We start from the raw sequence: 21,138 nt of genomic DNA, 5'->3' as shown, positions 1-21,138 counted from the left end.
GCTTTAAAATGTATTTTCAGTGGAACACAATGCGTCTCAGTCATGAAATATCCGATCAACAACAAAGGTAAAGCTGATAAATATATAGCATGTGTGCAACAATTAAAAGTGACAAGTCAGCATTTAAACTGTAAGTAAAACAGAGCATTAAATACATCATTTTAAGGTATAGATATTAATTGCCTTCCTGGGTGAAAGATTCCCAACATGACTAAAAACAGCAGCATACTTTTACACTTGACTGCTTAAAACTCTTAAAGGCTTATGTTTTTTTCATGTATTTCTACTCAACACCAGCACTATACAGTTTCACTCTAGGAGCTCAAGAGTTAGTCATTATATTCTACTGCAATTTAAACTTTTAGTGCTCACTGCCCTCTGCTGGGGTAAAAAAAAAATCTGGCGATGTAAAGTCAAAAGTGCCAAGTCACACAATCTGCCAAGTCACACAATCTGTCAGAACCTTTCACTGGATTCACAGCAGAAGTCACACATGTGCAAGTCACAAATAAGTCTCGTCATGAATGTCAAGTCAAAGTCTAGTCTTTTTTTAATATTTGTCAAGCAAGTCTCAAGTCTCAAATTTGCAACTTAAGTCTGACTCGAGTCGAGCCCCCATTTCTAAATCATTTAACTTAAGTCCGAGTCAAGTCTCAAGTCATGAATGTCAAGTCAAAGTCAAGTTGTCTTTTTTTAATATTTGTCAAGCAAGTCTCAAATTTGCGACTTAAGTCTGACTCGAGTCAAGTCATATGACTCGAGTCCCCCATCTCTGATACACAGGGAACCTAAAAGCAAAGCATTCTGATTTGTAATGACAGCATGGTATTCAAAGCATAATTACTCTAAGAGGAAATCAATCAAAAGTCTTAGACATTTATACTCATGTAACTAGAGATTCTTACCTCCGAGAAAATCACAAACCCAGCCATTCTTTTATCAAAAAAAAAAATAATAATCTCTGATGAAACATTTATCACAAAAACAGGTTTATTTAATGTCTCTGTATTTTTTAAAATAATTAAGATTTATTCTGTTCAAACCCTTTCCTTTAAGTTTTAACAAACATTACAGGGCCATCCAAAGAAAAATAAAATCACACAAGATTGATGAAAGGGACAGAGGCCCACAGAGCAATAAAAAATACATCTTCCTTACATGTAAAATCCACACCCATGATTTTAATTTGAAATAAAACAGAATAAAATAAAAACAAGGATAGTGAGTTCTGTGAACACAACAAACTCTCGAACTCCAAGTGCTTTAGTCCTAACCCACTATAGTGGATGGCATTTCTGTTGAGGAATAAGACTGGATCAGCATTCAGAAATACGCCACATATGCAGGCTATCATTCCAAACACTCCATTAAAATCAATCTAGCTTAAACCAAATTATTTTAAGAGCATTCAACCAAAGTCCAAAGAGGAGACGTCAGCGCTGCCTACGCCTATGGAGTCCAGGTTAAGATGTTGACACAAATCAACTTTTCAATACACTGAATGAAACAAGTTCTGAACACTGCTTTACAAGAAAGTTTAAAGTCTTCAATGGTGTCAGAAAATCTTTTGCTTTGTAAATTCTTCCTAGGCAGTGAACCACCAGAATAAAATTCTCGACAGGTTTTGAAATTCTCAAGAAAGTACTTCACTAAGATGATAGCAAGCACTGTGTCTTGCTTCTCGTTGACGGTACCAGTGCCAGACCAACTCCTGTCTGTACACCAAAGAACTGTGAAGATCGCATTTTAAAAATAACCTGGAAAAATAATGCAGGTGATTATGGAAATTTCTTGTCGACTGACTTTGCTATGACATCTTTGTGAGGTGTGAGACATTTCAAGACTCTAGTACAGTAGTCACACCTTTACAGGACATGGTCATAAAAACGTGAGGGGTTTTTTTTTTTTTAATTTTTAAAATAAGAAACATGGGACAAAGAAACGTATTATGGGAAGTCTTTGGGACCACACGCTAGAGAGCCATTTCTTGACGGAAAGGGGAAAAAAATTGTTCTCAGGCAAAGGGTTCTGAGGATATATGCCTTAATGTATTTGTTTATTTTAAATGGCAAGGAGTGTAATATAAATTCTACCCCCCCTCCCACCCCAGTCCCTGTCAAAGATAAGCACAACTTGTCCTTTTCTTTTTTGTATAGCATCATTGTCAAAGGAAACGGAGTGGAAAAGATTTTTACAGTGCTGGTGGGGAAAAACGGATAAACAAATGCAGGAGTGTACAGTAAAGTACGTTGCACAAGGAGCGTGAACATGTGACGTCCCTGTGGCAGAACATTGGTTGGAGCTTGATGCAGGGATGGAGCTACATCCATGTTTAGGTGGGAATGATGCCGTCACTGTTCTGAATTCCTCGCCTCAACTCCAGCTCTTCTAGCTTCCTCCACAAGTCCTCCCGCTCTTTCTCCTTCTTCTTTTCCCTGAGACATGGGAACAAAAGAAAACTCAGGGAGGTGTAGACTTCTTAATGCAGGTAATATTCACGTTTAGTTCCACTGTATGCCAAAATGCTTGGCATCTTACCTCTGACGTTCCGATTTGTAAGTCGCAGCAAGTTCATCAAACAGTGCGCTGTTCATCTCCATGAATGCTTTTAGGACATTATAGATTAAAGCAGATATCGCTCTAATCGGGAAAAGAATCAAACGAGGGGGACAAAAATGAGCAGAATACTTCAAATTGTATCAAAGACAATAACAACAAACAAACATTACACTGAATTAACACAAAAAGCATTGTTCTTTTTTTCCAATTCACACCTAAGCAACACATTCCTTCAGCATATGGAACTTTCGCTAAATCTACACTGCTTTCCGTAAGCGTGGCCTGAGGGAATAATGCAATATAGCCATTTGATTTCATCATTAAAACTAGACAGTCACAGCTGAACATGAGCGGTCAGCACACTGAGGTTAGGCAACCTATTCATTGTAATTACAACACACCCAAACACAGGAGTGGAAGTATATACAAACAGAGTATTTATAATGCTATTACTAACGCCAACACTTTCTTTTTTTATTATTTTAAAAATACATTCGTTCACAACATACAGAAAGATTTTTATGGAATTTATGCCTTACTCACATGAGGCATAAAAATAAAAGGCATGATGGACTGAATTGTAGTCTTACACAAAGGTCATACTTATCAAGAAGTAAAACCTCTTTTTTCCCTAGGGACTTAGTAATATCATGAGACCCCTTTCTGAGCACACTTACGGGTTCCAGTGCTCTTTGGAGATCCTGTAGAGACTGGCAAACATAATGGGCAGGATGATACTGGAGTTCTCTTCTATCAGACTCATGATGTATTCGTTGTTCCAGTAATACAGGGCTCGCTCAGCCACCTGATATGGAAAAGTAAAGGGGAATAATTACTTTACTTTTAAAAAAAAAAGTGCAGTGATTTTGTGCAGAAAGGCTTTGGCTGACCTGAACATATTAAAATAATGGGCATGTCTATAAACTACAGACCTGAAAGTGAGGGCTGGAAACACATCTGGAAATCTGCTTGAACAAAGGCTCCTGGACCTTGACAAACTGTGTGGGCTCAATCACATCAAGGATCTCCTCCAGCTCACCGAGGAACATAACCTAAGAACATGCCGCAAAGAGTGTTGTGAAACATAGAAGGCACTTCCCTTCACAGTGTAAACAACAGATAATTGACATGCACAAGCTGAAGCTACTCTGATGGGGCACATATACACACTTGACACTTTTACAGTGCATTCACTGTAAAAAAAAAAAATAAAAAATTTAAAAATAAATACATAAATATCAAAATAAAAAAAAAAAAAAACTCTGTTTAAATGCTAAGAAATATTGCTATTCAAAATTTGATAGTAAGAGATAAACTAACAAGTGTCAACTTTTTATTCACCTCTTTCTGACTGCAGGTTTTCGGCCAGAACTTTAACAAGCCTCTTATCACCTGAAAAGATCCAAAATCAAATGAGACAAAGAGGGGGAAAAAAACTATCCAAGAGAAAGAAGAGCTGTAAACAGGTTGTCACTTACAGGTTCTGTTAGCGTGGGATCTTTCTCTAGGAATTGCACAATACAATAGGCCAGCTGCAAGAGACAGAAATGTTGTTAAGTGTGTGTGCTGGCTTGACAACAGCAGCAGTGAAGAATTCATACAGTCCTCTTTCCTCTGCTCACTGTTTGTGAAATTTGTTCTGAGACTGATATTCTTTCCTGCCGTGTATGTCTGATCACTAGCTTTCAGTGTCCTTCTCTTTTCACAGTGTGAAATAAAGTGTCAAGTGTCACAAGTATGGACAAACATGAACAGACAAACAAAAAACTTAACTGTATAAGAGCCAAAGCAGGCACAGGGCCCAGAATACCTGTGCATGAAAGAGGGACAGACTTCTTGCTGAATGCAGAGGCAGTAAAACTTTTACCAGGAACTGCTTATGTTCAGCTTTCAGAGGAAGTGCAAAACCATTGATGATACTAAAGAATAACAAAAAATAAGCATGAAATCTGATTGCAAAATTACAGTGAACAATCTGCACTAATATAAAAGTCTATTCCGGCATATACCTTCCTAAGATCTCCAACAGCTCAGCCACTCCATTGAAGTGCTCTGTTTCATACACAAACCTTCACCCGACAGAGGAGATGAGGAGGTAGGAGACATTCATAAACAGAGCAGAAAATATCAGCAATGCAATATAACACTTCATGTGATCTGACTCGTTACTAGAAAGGCAAGTCCATTTCACTTTTCTTACCCTAGAAAAATGTTGTTGATCTGTTTGCGGATGAAGGCCCTGAGACCGAGGAACTTGCCATAAATTCTGTGCAGGACAGTCTTCAGGCAGTCCCTCTCACGAGGGTCCTCACTGTCAAACAGCTCCAGAAGCTGAAGACAAACAGAGCGAGAAAAAGACAGCAGCACTTGGTCAACCAGCAGGTTTACTTAACAGTAGCAACAAACACATCTTGTACTAACATTAGACATTTTCAATGGCAACATAGATTGGCCAAGAGCACAATAGACCACAAATAATTCCACGCAACAGTCTCACAAACTCAGAACGATATAAACCAATAAACATTTCCATAGCTCACACCTGTAGTACAAATTTCTGGTCAATGTATTTTTTGGCAATGCTGGGCTGAAATTCCTGACTCTCCAAGAAGCGAATGAAGAACTCGTAGATGAGCTGCAGAGACAGACAATAATAAACCTTTTGAGATATCGTAATTCAAAAAACTGCACAAGATGACTGGGGACAGTATGGTGTTCTGGTTGCAGTGAAATAATGTGTAGTGTTGTACTAGAGTCTACCTGCAAGTGAGGCCATGAGGCTTCCAACGTTGGCTCATCCTCCTCTGGGTCAAACTCATTGCTGTCACTGGGAGGGAGTGTCCGTAATATGTTACAGGACACCTGATGGACATACAGAGATAGATTGAGAACCTAAGGGATAGCATCCTAACGACAACCAGGTTTACGATTACTGAATGTCAAGTAAAGACAATAATAACTGATCGACATAATTGTAGCACCAACCATTTTGACAACCTCTGGATAAGTCTGTTCAGTGAGGTAACCTCGACTAACTGTGGCATAGTCCACCAGCTCATTCAAAGTAGAGCGCTTATACTCCTTCATCTTGAGGTCAGACAGTGTGTCCATGAAGTCAAAGAGAGTACAGCACTGCTGCACCTTCTTTAGAAACAACTCTGGCTGCTCTTGGGCAGACACATCTAGAGAGGGGGAGAGAGAGAGAGAGAGAGAGAGAGAGAGAGAGAGAGAGATAAAAGGTTGAGAAAAATAACAGAACTATGCACTTTGTGTCTCTGTGCATGCACATCAGAGAATTTTACAAAATCAGCATATTTTTCTCTTTGATGTGTTATAAGTGAAACCCACAATCTCTAAGCTTCTCGTGTTTCCTTCTCAGCTTTTATTTGTCTTTTCTTTTAACCAAAACAGCACAGAAAAAGGGAATGGAAACAACCATATGCATTAGTACAGAGTTTGTCACAAATATGGAGCGATGATATACTCCAGTAACTAGCCTTCCCAGAAGAGTGCAGTGTGGCTGTGGGAATTTCTGGCCATGCAGCCACAAAAACATTAAGAGCGGTTGGTCACAGTTGATGATGACAAACCATGCCTTCATGGACCTTGCTTTGTGCACAGTGGCATGGCCATTTGGGAACAGCTTTGGGCATCTTAGTCGTAGTGAAGGGAAATCTTAATGCTACAGAATACACAGAAGGCCCAGTTCAAAAGGCCTACATTTGTGTGATAGTCAGGTGGACATATGGTGTATTCTCTAAATAACTCCCATACAGTTTTGGTCTTGAGGAATGGTTGATATCTAAACATGGTGGGTTTGATACCTTTCAGTAGCGGCAACTGCACTAGCTCGATGGGTTTGTCCTGAGATCTGAACTGAGATGAGCTCTGTGATCGCCTCTGCCTAGCTTTCCGGACTGACTTCCTTGAGAAGCCGTCCACCTTGTCTACGGATGGGGGTGCGGTGGCTGCCGAAGACATAGCCCTGAAACAGAGAAGAAATGATATGCAGCCTATTAACCAACTACTAAGATTTTTTTTAAACAGGTTCTCAGAAATAACTTATAATAAATAATAACTAATAATAAATAAATAAATAAAAATGATAAATAAAAACTCAGTATTGGGTTCTACTGTTCATGCCACTCCAAAGACTGCTGCATAACTGAGATAACATATGAGCATCAAGGCACTCTCAGTGTAGTACAAGGCCAGGCAAGCCTATTTTCTGCCGGAGCAGTCTGCTATCAGATTGACGCATTCACATCACCACAGCAACCACATCAAAACAAAATCTTAAAAGCAGGGTTTCTGCTACTTCTTTAACTCACTTTGTATTGAAACAGAATGCGTTACTTTTAAAAATAAACTTATATGCAATATTCTGCATGTTCCCTGCGTTGCTTTGCTTTAGCATTAGGCTATTAAGTTTCATACAAGAAACAAAATAAGCAAAAAAAAAAAGCAGATAACACTAAGATACAATGCAAAGTTTAAATGTCTGACAGAAGCATACTGACTAAGACTATGTGAGGCAGTCTGGGAAAACCTGTCTGACATGACCTCTGATGAATTCTGGCACTCGGGCTAAAGTAGAAGTAATAATATAGAAATCCCATAATTATAAAAAGTAGTAAATTTTTTTACAAATCTATGAATAATGTTTTTAATAAAATGCTTAATCATATAACAAAAACTAGTTTATCTACAAGTCTATAAACTGACAGCCAATTAAAGGCTGATTCTTATGGGCATTATTATATTTATGTATCATTTACAAAATAACACTGCTTTTTGGCAAGCTGTGGGTTGGGAATCTTTGAATATCTATCATTTTGACCGGTAGATCCAAAACATGTGAAGTGTTTTCTCTTGGCAAGCACAAAAGAAAACAAAAGCATTCATTTGCCATAAATTCCAATAAAACTCATACAAACATCATAAATGGTTGATCACTCTGCCAATAAATAAAGACTTCTGTCTGTCTTCCACAAGTGACAGGAATGGTTAGGTTTTTTGGAATGTATAGAGTGAAACAGTGTCAAAGTGAACCTTCTCCTTTTCAGCATTGAATCAACTTAGAAGAACGAGCAGAAGAACGAGCCCTGAGGAAAACCAAGTGCTGTTGTCCCTGTGGAAACCAGCATACAATACAAAGCCCAGATGGCTGACACACAGGTCAGGGAAATACAACACCCTTGGCAGGTTAAGGGCATTAGTCTAGTGAAGCTGAGCAGATGAAGCACACATGAGGTAGCGTCATGTTGGTCTTCCCCTGACTGTCAGCACTTACGTAACAGCTCAGTACACATCCTCAGAGGCCTGGTTGGAATTAAAGCGGTCTAGTCTGGCAGGAAGTTTTCATGCTCAATCCTCACAAAAAGATGAGGAAGGAACACTTAAGTGCCACATGCTACACACACACAGTAATAGATCATTACTGGATAAACTGTGTGCCAGGGACATGCTTTTAATAAAAGCACTGAAACTCAACCAAACTGAAAATGTTCAGAACTTTTAACAGACAGTTAACAGACTGACTACACTTTACTAAACAGACCTTATGAAGGTCCTTCACCATGCACATGTCAAGTCCTGCACACAATGTTGTCCATCGATGAGAACATAAACCATGACTTAAAGCAATAGTAGATTTAACAGAATTAACGTGATACTGCAGTAGAGCCAGATATTCAACTGGTTAATCCTTTACAGGTCCTGCCATGTGCACTGCCTACAAATATAAATGCTAAAGGAGAATTATATACAGCAGCATGTACTTGTCAAGAAAGCAGCCATAAAAGTAATGGGACTTTGATGGGTAAACATAAGGGAAGCAGGAAAGTTTAAAAACTATAGCGAAAATCAAACAAGATACTGTGCTTTATGAAATATGAAAGGTGTGAGAAATTACTTCCAAACTTATAGGGCTATATTGTGAGATTAATAGGACACGTCTGGGTTTGTTTGTAAAAACAAAGAAAGGCATAAAACAAGCAACAAATTTATAATTAATCGCATCAAAATACTCGACAACAGACTGATCTGACAAAAAGATTTCTATTGAGTTAATTGAGTTCTATTAAGTCAAATGTGTTATATAAAATTAAAGTAAATCCTAACTGAGCAGTAATATCCAACCATATACATGAAACATATGCTGTCACAAATATGCTACATTTCTGTTCACCAGATCCAAAAGCATAAAAGATTTTCTACTATTGTTAATCTTGGCTCTCTCACCTACAAAGCTATGTATCTAGATAACATATGAACCAAAATAACAATTCTTGGCTAACGGTTAGCTAATTAACCTGCGAGATGTACATAATAAAAATGAAATGCCTGGTGAAAGTGGAGTAAAAACTATTGTGATGAATTTTTATAGGGACAAGAGCACAGTTTTGATGCTGATCTGCAAGAAACAAAATGCAGTTTAATGAAGCACAAATGTGTCCTGGTCTTGCCTTGTTTTTTGTTTTTTTTTCTTCGTTATAATAGCAGGATTTACACATTTCCATCAGTGAACTATGAAAGAAAAGTAAGTAATAGTAAATTAATGCATGTTTATCACCTTCCTCAGGCCTTCAATGGATGCTGTGGAGCTGGTTGTGCACTTATTCTAGCATGTTATTGGCTTACAGGAGTGAAACCTGATGTGTTTTTCTGCTGGTATAACCCATCCATTTAAAAGTTTTATGTGTAGTGCATTCTGAAATGCTTTTCTGCTCTTCCTGGCCTTAAAGAGCAATTATCTGAATTATTCTGGACTTCCTATCAGTGTCACCCAGCCTTAGACCAGGAGAGATCTCCTGATCTCTCTCATCAACAAGGTGTTTCAGCCTGCATACCGTCTGCGCACAATTATTTGGTTGTTGTTGTTTTTTTTTTTGCAACGTTTGGTGTAAACTCTAAAGACTGTTGTCTGAAATTCCCAAAAGATCAGCAGTTTCTAAAATACTCAAACCAGCTCATCAAGTATGAATATTTATGCTAGGATCAAAGTCACAGAAGTCACAATGTTTCTTCATTCTGATGTTTGAAGTCACAAAAGACTTTTTATTTTGGAAACTACACTTTCAAAAATGTCCTAACAAGTGTAGACAAGGCCTACACTAATCTACAGTCTTCGTCTGAACTGACAATGCACTTAAAGGTGAAAATCCAAGTACAAAATCCAAAGGTAATTATAAAACAGAATAAAATATCACAGACAGTGTGCTAAAGCTCTGATACCTGTTGCCGAGCGTGCTGGGGGAATTAGCAGTTTGCTCAGTAGCTAAGGGGCAGAGGACTTTTCTCTCCAAATTAAAGTCACCCAAATCACAATTAATGTAGGTTTTCTTCCATCCATGTTTCCACTTATGGCAAGATTAAATATCAAATAAAAGGAAAAACATTAGTAAACTGTCCTAATATTTAATATTCTGCTAGAAGGCCTGATTATTTCACAGCGAAAATAGCAGAAAAAGATCCTCCTCTATAATGCAGGAAATCCATCCATTGCTACACTGCTGACCTGCCAGCATAAACTTGTGTTTTTATTTGAGTGGAATTTTGATTTTTAAAATGTGAGAAACAGTGTATGGATGATGTATTTGGTTGACAATGCTCATTAATCACTGTGTACCCCAACTATACCTTTTTCTACCTGTATCACAGGTATGATTATGGTCATATCCAGCCATTTCCACTGCTAGATCAGAAAGCTTCATGAAAACACCCTGTAAGATGCCATATAAATTGCTGACATTTAAGCCAAAGCAGCAGTGTTTTATGTGAAAATTGTCTGGGTTTAAATAACTGGACATGTTCTTAATGTCCTAGTTTATCAGGCAGAAGTCTGTTCTGGCAGAACCCCTCACATTTGGAAATCAACAAAATCACCACAGTAAGAACAAGCGGACTGTATTTCTTGGAGCCTGGACATTCAAATAGTCAGTCCCTTAAATATCCAATGTTAATAGCTTAAATGATTCAAAATAAAAATAGCAGTTTGAATATGAGCAAATCATTCACAATATCAGCATTTAATATGAGATATTTCAGTGGTTATTATTTATAGAAAACTAAAAAGTTGACAATATTAAGCATTTGTGAATATTAACTTTAATCAGCCTGGGGAATCTCAATTTTCTTTTCTCTATCTATCTCTAATCTACCTTTTACTGAGAAAACTTCTCCAGGTAAACAGTATAGCTGAGGTTTTACAGCCCAGACCAAGTGTATTGGTAAGTGCCTCTTCAAAAGCATCCATTTTTTATTCATGAACTGTATAATATCTGGCAGAGGGTTACTGATTTTCCAACCAAGATGACGTCTGCATCGAACATCAGAGACGGGTATTCAGATGAGGCTAAAATTATCAGAAGACAACGGAGTCTTGAGTGGAAAAAACAGTAACAAGGCCTGTAATGTTCTCATAAGAAGATGGAGTAAAACACTGACAGAGCAGATAAAAAAAAAATAGGAAATTACCCCATGTGAATTTAATCCTATTTGAACAGGGCTTATATGACAGCCAGCAGATATTTATGCTTTTTCTTGTACATTTGTCTGGCTGTAATTTAACAAAGTATGGCTTGAAATAGAAAGACGAGACTAGGGTTACAGTTAGTTACCAAGTGCTCTTTCAGTCCCTACAGGATTCCATGATTGTCAAAATGAATACAAAACTCAAGAATACTACAATGATATTAACACAAGCTTGTGATTTTCCACAGCTGACAAAGATGCAGCATGTGACGTCATCACAACATGAATACAGCCGAAGCTACCTTTGATATGAGTACAACTATCATAAAAAGTAATTACATATGTGTTTTCACTGGTAGGTGTTTATAAAAAAAAAAAATCTCATGCTTGCAATTTTGCCAACTGAAGGGATTTCATACATTTTAAATATAATCCCACTGAAAAAAAAATAACCATTACTATAAAACACATCTACTGATGTATAAGTTTGTTACCACATAGTAGAGGTAAAAATGTAGAAACAAATTGACCAAATGTACACGGACAGGCTTAGGGGTTTGAAGGTGATGCAAATATTTCTTCAATGCTAAAAACAAAAACAAGTGAAAATATGCATATCAGCTGCAAACAAGTTACTGGTATCGATTCAAAATAAACTAAAAAAAAAAAGAAACACAGAGGAAATTAAAACGTTTTAGCAAAATGGCTTAATGTCTTATAAATTTTTCATCTTATATATTTTTCCCCAGTTGTGAGAATGCGCGTGTTCACTAATCACGTCAATGAGGTTTTGTAAAGAAAGTAACATTAACAGTTAACTGTGTTGATAACTATGTATTGAGACTTATGGGACATCCTGTACTTTTAAGTGTACACTTTTAATTCATAAAAGGTTGCAGTCTTATTATTTGTAAGACCTCTTGCAACTCCACTTTGAACAAAACTCTTTCCTTACAATCTGCAAATATTATGTCTGACCATGTCCACAAGTCCCACAAGTTTGTCATTAGTTAAACTAAACCTGATATAATTCTATTCTGAATTTCACTTCATAGCTGAGGGTGAGGCTAGAATTGTCTTTAAATTTCTTAATAGGCCCTTGACGTGCATCACATCAGATAAGGCATTTCTGTGCAACATATGCAGATGATATACAAATTCCAGCCTCCAAGCCATGAACATTAAATTTTGTGCTTTCTCTGCTATAAAACTTTACGCGTTTATGAGAAATGAATGAATGCAAATGTCTTGGACTGAACACTGTCTCTGAGGGCTGACTGGTGGAGATGAAGCTCTGCTGACTGAGCTCTTCTTCAGTGTGTATATATGATAGATATGATAGATAGATAGATAGATAGATAGATAGAACACATCGACAAAATGCAGTTTGGCATCTACCAGAAGTGCAAAGAGTAGCAGTTGTGCAAATAGACAAGTGCAGATAAATATGTAAACATATGTACAGCATGTAATATATATGGAGATATATATGTAAACATATGTACAGTAAATAAATATAAAAGCTATAAGATACACATAAATGAAATAGTGCAGATGTATGTGAAGCACAATATGTGTAGAGAATGAGAATTAAAAAACATGTAATTTGTACACTGTATGTATGACTGTACAGATGTTAAACACAGTATGACACTGATTGAGAGTTTTATTTGAAAGGCTGTGCATAAAGCCAGTTTAAACACGACCCAGCATGACCTGGCTTTTTCACATTTCACACCTCAAACACAGAGCTTTAAAAGACGCATATTTTACCTCAGTCAGCTTTCCAAATCCTGCCGGCAAGATACCAGAAACGTGTTAAGGGCGGTGCAGTAAATCCCTGCTAGCTTAGAATGTATAGGACTTACAGCACTAGCACGCTATAAAATATCCAGCTAGAGTGTGAATATCCAGAGAGAACAAACGCCGTAAAAGTCGTTCAGATATCGTGAATAATGCTAAGCTCAGAGGAGCTATTGCTAATCGCAGAGGAGCTATTGCTAATCGGAGAGGAGCTAATGCTAATCGCAGAGGAGCTAATGTTTGTGCTAAGCTACCAGTGGACCTGAGCGTGTCTCAGCATAGCTAGAGTAAGATAGCCCGCTTGTGTAAGCTAATCCCTCCGCTACCGTCCCAGCCAGGCTGCGGGAAGCGACATTCGGTCCCCGAGCGAGTTAACGTTAACGTAAACGGAATAACGGCTACATCTCCTAGTATTCAAACAAGAACACTAGGCTATTTAAAACGATTATAAACAGTGACACTTTTATCGTGTAATATCTATACGGGTTTGTAAAAGCTAACAAGCTACCGTCCGAAGTTGTGTGTGTGTGTGTGTGTGTGTGTGTGTGTGTGTGTGTTTTTTTTTTTTTTTTTTTTCCCTGCCTCAAACAGAATACGACAACGAACATGATTAGTTTTTTACTAAAATGTGAACATGGCGATTGGTTGGTGTGGAAAATCTAGGCGTGTTGGTTGGTCTAAATAAACGTCAATCTTTTAGACACGCCCCCAAAAGTAAAACGTTGGTGACGTAGAACAGTTATCATGTTAGGTTGAATGTGAACGAAGCAGAAATGAGGAGGTACTGAGAAATGTCACATATCATATAGCAGGTGCTGAGGAAGACGTTTTTATGGATTACTGATGCTTAGGATAAAATCCGAGGGAATTTATTTCCCTTTTAACACGAAATCCTTGAACAATCTTTCCACAGACTTACAGTATGATTAGTCACATTATACCATAATTACAACAAACCATCATTTCTAAAAAAAAAAAAACTGCAGCTTTTGTATTTAGGACTGTGTACTCTGATGAGAAAATAAGAAAATAAGTAAGTTATTGTAATTTGAAGAGTAGGACGTATTAATAAAAAAATAGTGGCAAGAAAAAAAATCTATATCACCACAAGGTGGCGTTGTTATTATTAATATTATTATCACTATTATTATAAGTTTGTGGACACCATCACACACATGCTTGTTGAACATCCAGTTCCAGATTTATTCCCCTTCTGCTCTTATAATAAGCTCCAATATTCTGGGAAGGCTTCCCTGCTAGATGTTGGACCGTATCTGTGGGTATTTATTATTTTTTTTTTTTTTATCATTCAGCAACAAGAGCATTAATGAGATGAGGCACTGATGTAAGGTGAGCAGATCTGGGGTGCAGACACTCCGGTTCCTCCACTCAAAACTTGCCAAACTATGTCTTCATTGATCTCTCTTCGTATACAGGAGCATTGTCATGCTTAATGCCTATTCGGGGATAAAGTCTAATTTATTGTGTTAATGTCTAAATCTAGAGTGTTCCTTCAGGGGGTACTCAATAAACACAAACCACATATGTCACTGAAGACTCTTACAATTTTTCCACACATACCCGAACCTATCTTTGAAGAAGGATTCGACCATTTCTGTCCACACAGGCTGCTCAGGTACTTGTTCAGTCTCTTGTCATTTCTAGACTGGATTACTGCAATGCACTGCTGACAGGTCTACCTATGAACGCAATCCGTCCACTGCAAATGATCCAAAATGCAGCTGCCCGGCTTGTTTTCAACCTGCCAACCTTCTCTCATACCACCCCGCTGCTGCGATCCCTCCACTGGCTTCCGGTAGCTGCACGCATCAGATTCAAAACACTGATGCTGGCCTACAAAGCCAAAAATGGACCAGCTCCCTCTTACCTCAAAGCCCTCATCACTCCTCGCACTGCACCCCGCACCCTCCAATCTACCAGCACTGCTCGACTGGTTCCACCATCTCTCAGGGTAAGAGGCAAGTATACTACAAGACTCTTCTCTGTACTGGCACCAAGGTGGTGGAACGAACTTCCCCTAGAGGTCCGGACAGCTGAGTCACTGGATATTTTCAAGCGGCGGTTGAAGACCTACTTATTCAGGAAACACTTCAACTAGCACTTCTTTCATTATCTTTTGCATTAAAAAAAAAAAAAAAAAAAACAACACACCTTTGAAACTTTCATTGTAACTTAGAACAAATGTTTTAAACTCATGGTATCTTAAGTATGTAACTTAGTGATCCAGCATTAATGTATTCAATGTTAGAGATTTAAGCACTTATGTACGTCGCTCTGGATAAGGGCGTCTGCCAAATGCTGTAAATGTAAATGTAAATGTAAGAATACAAGTTAGGTGTGATGATAGTTTTTAAGATCAGAGATTATGCTGATGAGCAAGTAACAAGAAGGCTGTCTCAGAAGGCTCAGATGCTTAACACGGATCCTTCACCATAATAGAAGTGTTCATCCGAATTGTTCGCTGGCTATATAACAATACAGAGTTGATGAAATAGAGTCAGAAGACATGTACAGTATTGAGATGGACATCCTTTAATGGACGCATTTATAACAGTTGAAAATAGGTGCTATCTATTCTCTGAACAAATTAAATAGCTTTGCACAAATAATAATTATTAACTATTTAACTCAAATAGTTTAAATTATGCTTTATTTGACAAAGCAAAAATATATCAGAATTTTACTTTCTGTCTATTGTATGAGTGATCAAATTAATGTATTGCTTTTTAAAGTTTTAACATTTGCTTGCTTGGCCTAATTAGTAGAAAATAAGAAAAGATTATTTGATTCAAATCAGAATTTCACGGTAACATTGGAGATTACATCAGAGAATTACCACTGAGATAGCACACAGGAAAGCAATATACACACAGGAAAACACACATAGATGTTCAACTACTATATTTATTGCAGCCTGGTTTATGTTTCCATACCAGTGACATAATCTAATACACAATGAGTGTCTAATGACAGCTAGTTATGCAAACTACACATTTTCAGGTTTATTTGTGTGTGTGTGGGGGGGTGGTGGTGGTATTGGGTACATTGCCCTAATTAACAGCAGTGCAATCACAGGCATTATAATGTTTCCTCTTAACTGTCAAACACTGGTCTGTATAGCACAAGTACAAGGTGTACTGTAGTCTCTTCATAAGTGTTGGACTACAAACAAAGCAGAATAAGTGAACTGTTGTTATTTTAGGAGCATAAGATCTGTGGTGTAGGATATGCTGAATACCAGACACATGAATCTGTCTTAATACAATCTCTTAACATTTCAATCACATATAAACAGACCGTGAGAAGAGCTTTCCATGACATAATGCAAAATATAAATATTTTATAACAAATACTGAACACTTTGCAGGTATACCGTGCATCTATCCGAACCTCCAAATCCTTTCTCTATTATTCAGACAGATAAGAAAATACACACATATATACATATATCATGGCATGGAGCCGTGTCATCTAAGCAACGTAATTAAAATCATTATGCACTACATGTAATATAAAAACAGTACATCAAGTCACTTTCAGTATTTCATTCAAGTATGAGACATAACAAGGCTTCGAAAATCTGAATCTCCAGTCACTTCCAGATTTGTAGACACTCAGACTGAATGTCTGAGTAACTGAGAAATGCACTGTTCAATTCTCAAAAGTTCTCGGCTTATTGATCGCTTGTTCCAGATACGTGAACGTATCAAATCTTTACTCGAGTCAAATATCATGAATCACTATCTTTTCAAGTCTATGAACACATTTGTTTATTTTTAACAGAATGTGCATTTAATATTCATTTGGGCAATTGAGTGTTACGCTACAGGAAGCAAGGGTTTGCTGAACTGGAATTATATATCATTATAATTTCTCCTTCCACCGGCTTTTCAAGTTTAAACTAAATTACACCCTACATGATTCAAAACATTTACTACACAAAATAGTTTAACACAGAAACAAGCCTGTAATTTGTATAAAGACACACACACACACTCTGTCACATACATTTTAGAATATCGACTCAAGCTGAGGCTTGTTAACGTGACGTTCAATGAGACTGCCCGTAAGTCCATGAGACTAAACGTCACAGTCCCAGAGACCAGAGATTTAGATTAAACATGTATGAATTTGTGCACACAGACTGAAAGAACAGGAAGTCATCCTCCCCTTGTTCTCACAAACACATACTATTCATGCAAAGCAAACAAGTAATGGAGGAAAAACAAGAGGATGTCAAATTAAGACATTAGGCACTATCAAGTATGAGCAAACATAACTAGTCTGAAAACAGCAGTCTTCAAACACAGACTCCAACTTTGCACTGTGTTGCTCTGAAGTGAAAACTCATGCTTCAGGATGTACTAGAGGACAATGAAAGGCCTAAAAAGGAAAAACCCTCAGGAGTGGGTTTGTATATACAAGTTTAACATGGCTAGGCAGGGCTTGTAAGTGTGCTCAGGCTTGATTTGCTGGGAAAGGAGCCAGTGTACTGCAGAACACAATGGTGCAGGATGGGTGTAGGTAGGAACACTGTAGAGGAGACGGGTGGATATAAAACAAACAGGATCCTCACAATGCAAACCAGAAACACTAGTAAATATTGTGATGTTTCTCCCTACAGCATATGCTTTTGTTCACCTCTGAGACACTGCCAGTGCAATAAGCACAATGAGGTCGTTGCTCCACCACACCCTTACAGACGCGCTGTGAAGATACACGATTACTGACTGTGGCAAATCTGTTGCTCTGCACAATGTACGCATTTCACAACCAAATAGTGCTCGGGGACAAACATATGTCCTAGCCAGTGCACGTTACACAATGTTACACGGTCATTCATTTGACCAATAAACGATCTGTACAATTTTTAGCTCCACTTCGATGAACAAATGTGCTATAGTCTGTACAAAACCTATAAGGGATTGTATAATCTTATATAGCTATAAGGGATAAACACTCAGTCAGAACAGTTATGGAGTAAACCGTTGATTCAGAAAATAATTTTTTCTTAACAGTATCATTCTTCCTACAGAGCTGTGCAAAAAGGTTGCCTGGTCTAATATTTGTCCTCTGTGTTCTGGCACAATTAATGACACTTTGGTTTATTAAAGAAATTTCAAGAAAGAGATTTCAAAAGATTTAAGATTAATACATTAAAAAATTGAAATAAAATATTAATAAGTAGCAACAAAATCAGACAAAGATTAAAAAAATTATTAAAAAAAAAAAACAACATATTTACTTGATAAGAGTTTAGTGGTTTCTTTGTCTAATGCTATTACAGATAATGTTAATGCTCTCGAAAATGTTTTCCAGAAAACTAATTCAACATAAAACATAATGCCACATTACTGTTTAAGGCAAAGGCCTGATAGTTTCTTCATGACAGGTTCAGACAGAGGAAGAGAAGTGGCACAAGGAAGACACAACAAAAGGCCACTGTACCATAAACCAGGAAACGGTAAGTAAGCTCTACACCAGGGTTCTGCCGCGCCTTGCGTACATCATTAGAGGGTACACCAAATAACTGGCAGGCTACTGGGATGGCGATGGCCTTCATGATTGCACGCACAGCTAGCAGAACTGCTACACCAATCAGCAAGCGCAGAAGAGTCTGTCCTAGCACTGCACCGGTGATAGCAGGCATCTTGAGCGGTAGCGAGGAGGCAGGCGGGTCATGCAATAGGCTTAGCTGCTGGTTGAGGTGGCTTGCCAGTGCACCCCCTGCACCGGTAGCCAGAGCCTGGGCGGTGTCACCCCGGGACGTACTCCATGAATCCAGAGCAAAGGCGAGCACGGACAAGCCCACGTGCAGCAATAGAACGACTCCAGGAGACATGTTGCTCGATAAGTAGAACGTGTCGATGTCTTCCAGGAATGGGAGAAAGCCAGCCAGGATCAGCAAGCTGTACAGGAAGCCTGTGATCACCTCCTAAGAAATGAGCAATGAAATAAACAGAAATGAATTTAGCTACATAATTCATCATGTTTTTTTCACATGGAAAAGAGACAAGAGATTTATATCTTTTAAGGTATTTGGCAGAAACCCTTATACAGAGTGACTATGAATATAACAGTGAATATATTGCACCTACTAGTATTACACCTACAAATTCCTCTCTGTCTCTCTTAAAGTGTCTACTTGATAATGGTGCATTTAATGCATACAACTGCTGCAGTCATTTTTGTGATTTGAGCTTGTTTTTGTAACAGCAGAAAAAACAATATGTCACGTTTGAGCATTGTATGAATTCGGGACAGTCAAAAAAAAAGGAAGTGGTGGTGTGTTCTGTGTTCGAATGTCGTTAATGACATTTTCCCGGGATACACAGAGTGAAAAAATATAATCAGAAGTTCCTCACACAGCTATTCTTACACCAATGGAAATTTTTTTACAGGACTCATCTTTTATAATTCACACAACTATTTTATAAGCCTGTGTCTCTAGTCAGTACAACAGGCACTACATCTCAGTCTGGATACTTCCTGAAACGTAATTATTGTACCCTATACTTCCTGTTTTCACGCTCACATGCCAATCTGGACTTCCTCTTCAAGTGGACCATAGCTTTCCAGTGGTGGCTGCTGGTGATATTAAACTATTAGGGTTGACTGATATGTTATATCCTGAGGTCTCATTGATTAAAAAAAATAATAAGAAGAAAAAGAATCATCATCATCATCATCATCATCATCATCAAGTATGTTTGTTAAATGAAATACTGTTTATGAATGTAAAAACAATAAAAAATGTTTTATAAAATATACTGTATATTTTATACTGTACATACACAATTTTAAGCGTGTAATGTTCTACTGGATTCAAGTATGCTATGATTTCTCTAAACCCTAAATAGAAAAGCAGGAACCATTTTCTTCAAACCAACCAACACTGAAACTAACTCTTGTGTCATCTGTGCTTTTGGGTAATTTGTACTTTGATTAGATGTTGTGTGCACAATCCACAATCCAGTTCATTTTTGGTTGAAAACTGATGGTAGGAAAAATGATAGATCTCATTCACGCTCATCACCTCCAACTATAACATGACTGTCAATGACGTATGTAACGGATAACTGGGCTAAAAGATTATAGCCCAACTCGTATATGGAGTTTGTGTGGCTCTGTGTAGTCTCCCTGCCTGAACTGAACTGTAATTGATGGATATGCGAGAGTACAGAGCTGGGCTTGTTAGACTGCAGCCTTCATACCGTTCTGTATGTTTTTATTTCAACTGCTATTGGTGCTGTCGGAAAAAAAACTGAATCAATGCAATATAATCCTGTTTAAAGCATTTGTTAGTCACAAACAACACGATGTGGATGCCGAAACACAAAATCTTCTGTTGATGCCACATTATTTTTCTTTTAAAACCAGGAAAGACTCAATTCCTGTCCCTCACTGAAACAAGCCACCTCTGCAACTTTCTACGTTACGTCTCACAGCAAAGTTCTGCTCATCGTCTACCTCCGCTCTATTTCCAGTGACATAAAGTAAAGCTGTGAGCTCCAGAAAGTCTGACACTGTTCTGATGCTGTCAGGTGGGAAATGTATGGCTCACCTGTTCTTCCCTGCTATCTAATCTGGCGTGATGTGTGTTCAAGGGTTGGAAGCACATTACAGGATAACTTTCAACATGTGACAAATCAGGCCATCGTGCCTTGGTGGCAATTACCGTCAAGCGATACAATCACGATAGTAAAACCATGGAGAATGCAGTAGAGTAATCAGACAGAATCTCCTGACTACATGAGAAAAGAGACTTTCAGCCTTCTATACACTGTTAGCACAGACACATCCAGGAGCTATTGTACTATGGTTTTTTACAAAAAATGCAGCCCTGATAGACAGCGGGGTCATAATAAAAAAATGTATTATTGCATCTTATCACAAAAATTTACTGCATCAAGAAATATTTCAGCGTATGTGAGACGGCTAATGACGATAAGATTTAACACTGTTCCTTGTACTGAGAACAGGTTTTGAGAGTCAGATAAAACTAGTGTTTTGCAAAATGTTGAAAACAAACTGTAATACCTTTTAAAGAAAATAAAATCCACCCGGAACGATTTGAAAATCAGATATTTACAATATAATCAATGATACCTTCAATGGTGCAAAAGAATTATTATACAACCGAACTCTGTTTCATTTCCATTCTTCATGGATACAGTGATGTGTTTTAGGCTGGACTTTTCCTTTAAGATGATCGGCAAAGATGATGTTTCCATGAGAATGACTCGAATATAAGAAGGTGAAGAGCTTTACTGGTAAACC

The 21,138-nt window shown here is 37.8% G+C and overlaps 2 protein-coding genes across 3 annotated transcripts in view; both read right to left on the bottom strand.

Annotated features, from left to right (window-relative positions):
• Positions 1-972: 972 nt before the first annotated feature.
• ppp2r5ea (protein phosphatase 2, regulatory subunit B', epsilon isoform a) lies at positions 973-13,394 on the bottom strand. 2 transcript variants are annotated; one of them, XM_060866568.1, is made up of 14 exons: positions 12,808-13,394; positions 6,384-6,544; positions 5,545-5,741; positions 5,320-5,421; positions 5,102-5,194; positions 4,760-4,890; positions 4,569-4,628; positions 4,370-4,478; positions 4,038-4,091; positions 3,901-3,951; positions 3,492-3,611; positions 3,237-3,364; positions 2,539-2,640; positions 973-2,435 (listed from the first exon to the last, which is right to left on the bottom strand). In XM_060866568.1, exons 2-14 carry the CDS (start codon positions 6,538-6,540, stop codon positions 2,333-2,335), a joined length of 1,407 nt encoding a protein of 468 aa, XP_060722551.1. In that variant the 5' UTR covers positions 6,541-6,544; positions 12,808-13,394; the 3' UTR covers positions 973-2,332. The 2 variants fall into 2 exon arrangements, 1 of the variants encoding a protein (XP_060722551.1); XR_009648109.1 differs by lacking the exons at positions 973-2,435; positions 2,539-2,640 and having other exon boundaries at positions 4,333-4,478.
• A 2,348-nt stretch (positions 13,395-15,742) lies between these two features.
• Positions 15,743-21,138, bottom strand: part of sgpp1a (sphingosine-1-phosphate phosphatase 1a) — a 16,630-nt gene continuing 11,234 nt past the window's right edge. Inside the window, exon 3 of the mRNA XM_060866566.1 lies at positions 15,743-18,793. Coding sequence (XP_060722549.1) covers positions 18,242-18,793 — 552 coding nt within the window. The 3' untranslated portion in view covers positions 15,743-18,241. The remainder of the gene's footprint in view (positions 18,794-21,138) is intronic.

Source organism: Tachysurus vachellii, chromosome 3 (genome assembly GCF_030014155.1).
Source record: "Tachysurus vachellii isolate PV-2020 chromosome 3, HZAU_Pvac_v1, whole genome shotgun sequence".
NCBI lineage: Eukaryota > Metazoa > Chordata > Actinopteri > Siluriformes > Bagridae > Tachysurus > Tachysurus vachellii.
Note: the sequence above shows the minus strand (reverse complement) of the source record. Positions and strands in the feature narration are given on the sequence as shown.